At 41.3% G+C, this 10128-nt stretch overlaps 1 protein-coding gene and 1 long non-coding RNA gene across 2 annotated transcripts; both read right to left on the reverse strand.

The window, feature by feature from the left end:
• Nucleotides 1–2412: 2412 nt before the first annotated feature.
• Nucleotides 2413–6561, reverse strand: praf2 (PRA1 domain family, member 2). The gene is made up of 3 exons (XM_035389478.1): nt 5905–6561; nt 4934–5151; nt 2413–4672 (listed from the first exon to the last, which is right to left on the reverse strand). Exons 1-3 carry the CDS (start codon nt 6081–6083, stop codon nt 4533–4535), a joined length of 537 nt encoding a protein of 178 aa, XP_035245369.1. The 5' UTR covers nt 6084–6561; the 3' UTR covers nt 2413–4532.
• Nucleotides 6562–7253: 692 nt separating this feature from the next.
• On the reverse strand, nt 7254–9045 carry LOC118211953. The gene is made up of 3 exons (XR_004762129.1): nt 8540–9045; nt 7674–7738; nt 7254–7322 (listed from the first exon to the last, which is right to left on the reverse strand). It is a non-coding gene; the product is annotated as an uncharacterized LOC118211953 (long non-coding RNA).
• Between the last annotated feature and the right edge of the window lie 1083 nt (nt 9046–10128).

The raw sequence follows: 10128 nt of genomic DNA on the forward strand, positions 1-10128 counted from the left end.
ATTCCAGGGGGCGCCATCTAATGCCGCGGCAATGCGCAACTTGCCGTTTTGCTGAGGACATCTGTGACCTAATTTGTGTGATCAGCGCGAAAGATCCTGTAAGCAACCTGTTAACTCACTGACTGGACATCTATCCGGCAGCACACTGTATACTAATGACGTGTATAAATGCATATGATAAAAGAATATTCCCTACTATGAATAACAAAGTTTTGTATGAAACAGATCACAATAGCCGATAATAGCTAAATATACGCTACTTTTCACAAGCTACTTGAAATTAAAAAGTTCGATCATTCTAGAAGCAGTGGTTTCAGTTATGATGGTGGTGACGAATGTTTCCATTTGCCCTTACGCCAGGAAAACTCTGGGATGCCTTTATATTAACGTGTTAACTTGACAAAACAGAAACAGTTCCAGCACCCTGAACAAAGGTTGTTTTCCCATGCATACGAGGTGACGCGTACTGCGCCATGCATGGACAGAGGACCAAAACGTTCACCACTACCTAACAAGACAGGATGACTGAGTTCAACAAATAAAACAGAGGCGATGTAACGGTGTTGGTGCTTATCGATAGAGCTGAAACTGCAAGCAGGCGCCTCGGTTTCCAGATCGTTAATTTTGCAGGTGAACACGGGTATATACCGTTTAAGAGTTACTTCGCTATACATCAATGCACACTTTCTGCATAGATAGCTAACAAGCAGATAAAGTAATTTGACGCAGTAAGCTCAGTTGTCAAAGACTGTTAGTAGGCTACTTACCTCTGTTGTTCTGTTCATACATGTTGAAATTCAGCACGAGGGTGCTCTCTTTACCTTTCCAAGAAAAACTAGATTTCCACTTTATCGCAGAACTTCAGTCTCAGAGTAGATTGTTCTGACATATTACAAAGAAGTGGCGCTGGGAACCCAGCACCTTACAAGGTTACGTTTTTCAGGGAAACCCTGCATCCGCACCTGCTCGGCCTCCCGTTGCTCCTTTCTGAATTTAAAATATTCAACATCAGTTACGCATGGGCACTTATTATAACCTTACATACGTTATTAAATATAAAATCTGAAAAGGATTTAGCATTAACTCTATCCTCTCTCTGCTGCTAGGTGTATTCAGCCACCTGTTGAGGATTAGAGGCTAGTGCTGCGCTTTAAAGGGCCGCGTGAAAAGGGAGGGGTAGAGAAGCAGGTTAAATTCCAGTCAATATCCGCTCTGTAAATCTATTTTTTAGATTTACAGAGCGGAATTTTATTACAGGAGGCTAAATTGCAAGGGGGAATTAAATAGCTATTTTCTGTTAGTATTTCCGTATATAACAAGATGATTTTATTAGTGTAGAAATGCCAAATAATCTTTTCCTTAAACGATTCATAATACTACAATGCAAAAGAAACACAGGTTCATGAAAACCTATCGTACAGCTACTCTAGTCGATAAAGAAAATAAAATGTCATACAAAAGTAGACATTCTTGGCTATATTTATGTAAAGTCCTTTCGCGCACATACAAACATAGCTAGTGTTGGTATAATGTGATTTTGTTCTATGCAGTAAGAAAATCACTTATGCAGAAGGAAGTGTTTGTTGTGATATTTCATAATCTGAAGAGTAACACGTTTTCACCGTACAAAAATGTCAAGTTACTCACGCATACAAAGCACTGTAAGTCATTAACACACTAGCAAAATTTAGGCCTGCCATTAATGACCACATTCTCTTCGCATGGTAAGACGAAAAAACACTGGGCCAAAGAAGCATTGGAATACAGCACGTTTCATTTGTGTTAGCTAAGGTAACCAATGTTGTTTATTGTAACTTCGCGTAATTTTGATATCAGTACTTTTAATGGCAGGCCAAGATTGTACTAGTGTTAATAGTCTTATAGTGCTGTGTATGTGTGAGTAACGTGGCATTTCTGTACGTTGAAAACGTGTTTTTCTTCAGATATAATTTCTATTTGCAAAGTGTTTGTTATGAGAACGTGATAACAGTAATGCATATAAATGTAGATTGTGGGAATGCGTACACATACACAGGCCTACATACAGTGTAGGCAGTGCCGGATGTAAACCGGTGTGATCGGGAGGCAGAGTAAGATTTTTGGGGGGAATGAAGTTAATCACATAATTCGTGATGAGTAGCGCAGCGGACCTGAGTGTAAAAATGCGAAGTGACCCTTTAAGAAACGGTTGTGGATTACGGTCATTCTTGTGTGAATTTTTGCAGTCTGATAAACTGCAGTACAGTCTAGATGTAAAGTACAGTGCAGTCTAGATGTAAACTACGGCGAAGTCTGGGTGTAAACTACAGCACATGTGCAGTCTCTTTACGTAAGCACCCGACATCTTTTCTTGTGAATCTGGCTAATATTCAGTTAAACATCACGCACCGCCACAAATCACAATGCAAGTCCTTTCTGTATTAATGCATTTTATCACCTGCGACATGTATATGACATGACAAAACAGATTCAGAATACACAAGGCAATGTTGAAAACTTTTCAAAATAATGCACTGCATGAAGAACACAAATGTGCGTTAATAAGTGCCATTTTTTGCAAGTAAAAGGCAGCCATTAGTATTTTGACATGAATCAGAAATACTAAAATTACTTTAAATGGCCCTTCATAATAATGTAAAATCAGTCAACAGTAAAATGGTTTAAATACATTACATATGAGCATATGTCCTGGCCCCTTCCTTTGTATGTCAGCATAATAAAGCCAAGCATATTGAGGCCTTCTCCGGTACAGCCCAACACTAAATCCAAACACAGAGTAGAATACGACCCAACAATGTTTATGATGCAGTGTCCATGGTTCCTAACAGACCTGGGTCAAATATGTATTTGTTTTGGATTCAAATACTTTTCTACACTTAACTGATCTTGTCTGGCGTATTGGAACCAATGGAATACTCTCAATATTGGCAGGCTCAATTAAACCAGGCAAGATCAATAGAGCACAGAAAAGTTTTTGAGTGCAAAACAAATACGTATTTGACCCAGGTCTGGTTCCTAAACTCTGATCAGCTTACACAAAACATTCTGAAAACAATTTACAATCTCATTTCTGACATGAATACTACTCACCCACCTCCAGACAAATCTTGGCAAAACCCTCCCACATGTAGGAACCTATCCAACAGATTAATAATACCAAAGTACACTTAAATTGTTCACCCATCTTGACAATAAATCTGGTTAAAGAATAAATGTGGCTGTGTCTAACTGCAATAGCATTATATAATAATACCTTAAGGATTTAAGTGTCTAATAAGATGTAATAGTCCAGTATGAAAGACCAGAGACAAACTTCCCTCCATTCTGTTCAACACCAGAGCACACACCACACAACTTTCATTCAGTGTGCAAACTTCTCATTTTACTGAGCCATTGGAGAATGGGGAACTGAGACACTTAACATGAACAAAGATATGAGTATATTCATCTCACTTTGCAATTTAAATAAACATGCATTTAAAAAAAGTGTAAGCAACATAGGCCTTATCACAGAAGTTCAACCCAAAAGTCTGGAAATTTTTTCAGAAAAAATTGTTGGGATGATTGGCACTTTCTAAGACTACATAATCTGACTCGCATTGGAAGAGCTGTTTCAGATCTAACTGCAAAAACAGCTCCGTAGTATGAGTGGGGAAAATGGCATTAGTAGCTGTAAGTTCGTTTTGCTCCAAGACACCAAAATTGCTCTCTGAAATCATTTCTGCGTCTGTGTCATGTGAAAAACTTCACAGTCCTCAGAATCTGTCTGGCTGCTGCAACCCACAGCTGAACTAATACGGTTTACAAGCTCTGTGCTCAAAATGATGACATTCAATACAACACATTGACTAGTGTATGGTAAGAAGATCAGATACAATCCAAAGCCAATCTCTGTAGAGAATCCTTCAAATCCATACAAAACATAAAGTTAACCAAGTAGACACCTTTCTTCTACAGTGAAACGTTTTGGTGAAAATCTAAATGTGTGAAACAGTCAGAAAACGTGGTTCACACTCACACTGTGAATCATGAAAAGAAGCCATTTGAGCACAGAGGGTCATTAAAAGATTCTCTGACTATCGGGAGAAAATATATCTGTTCATAATTTACTGAACTTCTGGACAATTTAGCAGTGTGCTTCAAGCACTCTCCACAGTTAATGAGATTTGTCTTCCTAATTCTGGGCAAAAACCTCCAGCAGACGGTCTGTGCTGTGACCCAACACCATTTAAGAAACCAGATGCCACCGTTTAAGAGAGCAGATGCCACACCGGAGACCCCATGAGTGCGATTACTGTGCTGACCCAAATGCCTTGCAGTTACTGTGATGTGCAACAGTTCATTTAAAAATAAAACATTTAAAAAAAATTCATGGAGTGCCACCGCCACCAGAGCCGGTGACCTGTGATGCCAGAGATCTTCCTGACAGGGTTGTGGGAGGGGCTTGCTTCTTGGAAAACGGCAGCTGGTCCCCATCTCCTCCCATTGGCTGACCCCTGTCTCCTCTTTTGTTGATTGGCTGGCCCTCGGGCCTAAGAGCCAGCCTCCTGCTCCTGCCCCAGAGCCTCCAGGAGCAGCCCCATGGGGGTCCTCTTCAGCCCGATGCTCTCCAGCTTGTTCTCCAGCTTGTTCTTCAGACTGCGTAGACGCACCGAGGCGTGGATCAGGATCACTGCAGGAAAGAGTCGCAGTCACTGAGTCACTGAGCTCTCAGAGACAGAGGCAGTGGACAAATACCTATGGCACTCCCTACACCACCATCATCATCATCATCATCATCATCATCTCTAATTCCAAACCCAACCCTAAACCTAAAACATTTTCAGGAATCGATAAATCGATTCATTACCGAGTGAGTGGAAAGAGGAGAGCTAGAGCTGGGGTTTGGGTCAGGGCAAGGCTAAGGGTGAACAGGATTCGGTAGAATACTGACGTAGGATCGGGAAGGCAATCCCAAACAGGAAGACGGCCACGCCCCCGAGCACAGACAGCAGCAGGTAGGCCCCGCCCAGGATGGCGGAGAGGCAGAGGCCCGGGTGAGTGCGGCGGAAACGGCGGACCGCGGCCTGGTTCTCCGCAGCCCACACGAAGCCCAGGAACACCAGCACCACCACCAGGGCGCCCAGGAGCAGCTGCAGCGGCCGGAAGTACCTAGCACAGAGAGCACAGTCTGTTAAAGCACAGAGAGCACAGTCTGTTAAAGCACAGACATCACAAACAGCACAGCCTATTAAAGCACAGAGAGCAAGTCTGTTAAAGCACAGATAGCTCAGTTTATTAAAGCACCAACAGCACAAACTTTTGAAACAGACAGCACAGCCTATTAAAACAGAGAGCACAGTCTATTTAAGCAGAGAGAGCACAGACTATTGAAACACAACACACTTTTTCTGGCTAGCGATATTTACATGTTCAAAATCCATAGACTGTTCAAAACCAAGTTAGCAGGTTGCAAGCTATTTAGGCCACGTCACAGAAAACATAAACAATGTCATCACCTAAGTGGCAGGAATTAAAAGGTTCGCGTTGATTTACAGACACTATGTCAACCGTACAGAACTATCTAGTTTATTCGACTCAAGTTAACTCCGTTAATTGCCACTGACCATTAGTCTGCTAGCTGGAAAGGAAGATAGTAGCAAAAATAAATCAGTGTCTGACGCAGGGCGGCCACAGATTACAATGGAAAACAGTAGCAAAGTTAGCTATTTGAATTAAACCAACAGCGTTCACAAAGGAAGACCGCGACCAGCCAACCTGCATGTTGTTAGGTGCTAGAAATTATAATGCGTTAGCCTATATAGTGGGTTCCTTTGCAGCACAATCAAAAACATCATCAGTTAGCAAAAAAAGAGAAAAGAAAAAGCTAATTTAGCCACAGGAAAGCGTGGCACTTATCCTTACCCAACTATAACCAGGAATATGGCGGCTGACGCGAAATAGTTGGATTGATAGTAAAGCAAGTTGTTGATAATCCGATTATTCCATCGCTCCAAATTCTTGACATCTGGTACCGAGAACCGGGCTGACCCCAAGAGAAAATCATCCAGAGCCCGGAGAGGCGGCGGCTGTACGTCCGCCATCTTCAGGGAAAGGTTCAAAACAAGCACGTACCGACGCCGGATCGGGGTGTGCTCATAACCAGGCTATAACTGAATTGTGAATAACATGGATGGTTCCTCTTCCCAAATATTCTGGCTACATTTGCCAATCCATGATTTATATGACCTGGGTTCACCCTGGGACAGGTAGTTTAAAAACTGCTTCCACGATTGACCGAAAGTATGTTAATTGATTTAGAAAAAGCCAATAATGTATGAATGGCCTTAGAATGTGCGTGCCTATGTGTCATTGCACATATACTAACACGTTTCAGGAGTATTGTTAGGAAATACCTTAATAGAAGTGCAATAGGCTTTTAGAATAAAGAAATGCATGCATGTTTGAATCGTTCTAATCACGCAGCAGCTACTTGTGGACAGCTATTTCTTTTTTATTATCATTATTTTGTTACTTCTGGACCTCTGTGAAATACCTCGATATGTGAACCGCACTGTACAAGAACATTTTGGAAACCCAAATAACAGTTCAAAGGTATCTGTGAAACAAACAACATCCGCTGGCACCATTTATGCATTTCCGTTTGTCCCATTTCAAACAGTTCCGTGAAGCTGGTAATTGTTGCTGGCAACAATTGGAGACTTTCAGTTAGAGTATTTCAAAATAAAAGCTCGGTAAATGCATTGATTTCTTAAGTGCGATTTTGTCGTTTTCCCTCTTGTTACTAATACAGTTGGATATAATTGCACATTACGTTCTCATATTTAAACCTATATCTTTAACACTGCAGTCACAATTGTGAAATCACGTTCCCAGTGGTGTTTTAGTGTAGCCCGGCCATGCGTTGCCATACACTGTCAGTTCAGTACTGGCTCATTTGCATACCAGATTACTGCAAAAACTACAAATTCTTACCAAATTAAAGGGGGTGTACATTTACTCTACAAACCCATATCTTCAAGATTATACAATAATTTCTGCAAAATCATCTTCCCAGTAATTGTTGCTGGTGTTTTAGTGTAGCCCAGCCATGCATTGCCATACACTGTCAGTTCAGTACTGGCTCATTTGCATACCAGATTACTGCCAAAACTAATGAATGAATAAATGAATGAATGATTGCATTTATATAGCACTTTTCTGAACACTCAAAGTGCTTTAAATGGATGAATGGGAACTCACCTCACCTGCCGCCGATGTGTAGCACCCACCTGGGTGATGCATGGCAGCCATTTTGCAATAGAATTCTCACCACAAATTAGCTAAGGGGGTAAGGGGGAGAACATTTTTTTTTAGCTAATTAAATCACGGGATGATTAGGTGGCAAGTTTTGAGAGAGCCAGGTTGGGTATTTAGCCAGGACACCGGGGAACCCCCCTACTCTGCGAGAAGTGTCATGGGGTCTTTAATGACCACGGTGAGTCAGGACCTCGGTTTAACGTCTCATCCGAAGGACTGAGTAAACTAAAAATTGTTACCAAATGAAAAGGGGTATCAATTTACTCTACAGACCCATACCTTTACCTTCATGCAGTCATTTCTATGCAAATTCATTATACAGCCAGAAAACACGGGAGATTCGGGCGTACATGACCATCTGCTTTAAAAGGTACCTTCGTCTGTGGATTTGATGGCATTCGTGTTGGCAGCTCAGAAAGCGACATGGGACTCCCTTGAACTGTAAACGAGAGAGGGGCAGCTTTAATATGTACCGGTGTCCCAGTTGTTGAGCATCATCTCACTCACACGTACACTGTAAGAAAGGTCGCGGTTTGGAGCTGCCAGCACCAGGGTCAGAGCACTTGAAACATGCACAGTATTGTAAAATAGATTAACATAAAGCAAAGTCATTTGTGTAGAACCACAGCTAGTTACTCCTCTAAACCACTCAGACCCAGCCCTTTTTCACACCATGGTCCAAAGACGCATCTCTTCAGACTGTACCTGGACTCTCTCTACTCTGCAGGTCACTCCCAATCTAGGACGGCTCTTTGGTATCCTTCTATGTTGTTCCCCTATCACTTCAAGTTACACTTATCTACATCCAGCACTTGTATCGTTATCTTGATGTAGCTCGTTGTCATGGCTTCTTATTTGATCATAACTTTCAAAGTCCCACTGACAGGGAAAACCTGAAATAATTGGGGACTAATGCACAAAAGCACTGTAGTGAAGTGATTTAGGGCACTTTATTCTGTGAGGGCTGGTTTATCAGAGAGCCTTGGCAAAGTTTCACAAGTTATACACTGAAGCTTTTCAGCCATTTAGCATTTTGAAATATGTTCTTGTATTTAGCTCTGACCTGCTGCCAAGACCTTCTGGCATCGCTGGGTTTGCAGCTAGAGAGATGGAGAGAATTATTGCCTAGCCCATAAATCATTTCTCATGGCGATAATGCAATCTATTGAATACGACTGAAGACAAAATACCGTTCTTTACCATCAAGGAGAGATGGAGCAGTGTTCATCCGTATACTTACGCATTGACAAGGTCTGCAATTTTCATTGCTCGTCATCTTTTGACATGAGAATGACTCGCTTCCTGAAAGGGAAAGGCATTGCTCTTGCCTCTCCCCGTAATATCGTGTGAGGAACTCGTCGTTGCAAACGCCGCCCCTTTCAGGTGAACACGCAGATAGCTTGAGAGGGAACATCCTGGGTTGACAGACGAAGTCTGTAACCAGCTTTGTGATTCCAATTATCCTTGATTTCCATGGTTAGGATTTGTTGAGCTGGTAACTTGGACTTGGTTGAGCTTCTTTCGTGATTCTGGGCTGCACGATCTTGTCACAAAGCCGACCGATTCTTCGGACAACCAAAGGTTTTCTAAAATTACCAGAGCTCAAACTTATATAAAACAGTTTATTTACCCATAAGTCAGAAATGCAGGCACTGAGATTTTACATAGTTGTAGGACATTTACATCTAAATTATCTGGACACGCTATAAAAAAAATTGACAAACGCTTTACCAGCATACTACCTAAACAATAGTGACAAAAGATCACCCCTATTAAGCCACACAGCTGATCTTAAATAGGCCCACAATTAGACACACCTAGAAACATTCTAGACACCTGCAATACATTATGCACACTTAAGGTCAGTTCATGAAAATGGTGATTAAAGCTCACTATACAAACCTTTTTAAATTAAAATATCTGGAGAAAGCAAAAACACACCTATTGTCTCTAAAGCGAAGACTACTCCTTCACAGATCTCTTCAGATTTACTAAAACAGCTGTTTTATTATTACAGCTGTTGTCTACTGAAATACTATTTCAAACTATTGCAGCTTCCCTTCCCCACTCAGTCATTTTTCACTGATGAGCAATGAGATCAGAAACAATTCTGTTGAATGAAAATTAAGAATTATTCTCCTTGTCACCACAAAAAGGTAATTAAGTTCTGTTGACCTATCTTGTTAAATTAAGGTATACTACAGTTAGAGCACATGCAGTCTGATTGTACTACACAGCACAATACACCAGGACCATACCAAATGAGAGGACATTATACCATGAAGGAGAGCAGTCTAAACTAAACTGTGACAGTAATTACAAAGGAATCTTGTAAAACAGGATTAAAAGAGATAATGTTCAGATGAAAAAATTACACAGTTCTGAAATAGTGCCACTTTGTAACAATCTGCAATACGTCATCACACATGATCACCCTGGATACCGACAGGATTTCAAAAAGGAGGTTCCAGAGTGCAATAGAAACAGCAAGTATGGTTGCCTAGGAACAGAAAGTTCATTTGCAAATTATTTCTCATCAGCATCACAATTAACTCTAATCAGACTAACAAAAAATGCAAAAAATTTGTCCTACATAGAAATCCCAGCGTATCAACAGCATATGCACTTTAACCTGTATGACTGAGATATAATCCATTGAAACTGTGGGGTTGGGTGGTGTGGCAGGAACAGAGAAGATGCTGCTGTGCTGGAATATTCCAGAATTAGGTGCCATCGATCTGTTCGATGCTTCAGAGCCAGAAAGGCTGCGGTTTTCAGCCGTTAAAAGGACGCTCGGGACGAAAGGAAAGCTTAGTCAAAAAAATAACT

The sequence above is a fragment of the Anguilla anguilla genome, chromosome 13 (genome assembly GCF_013347855.1).
Source record: "Anguilla anguilla isolate fAngAng1 chromosome 13, fAngAng1.pri, whole genome shotgun sequence".
Classification (NCBI taxonomy): Eukaryota; Metazoa; Chordata; class Actinopteri; order Anguilliformes; family Anguillidae; genus Anguilla; species Anguilla anguilla.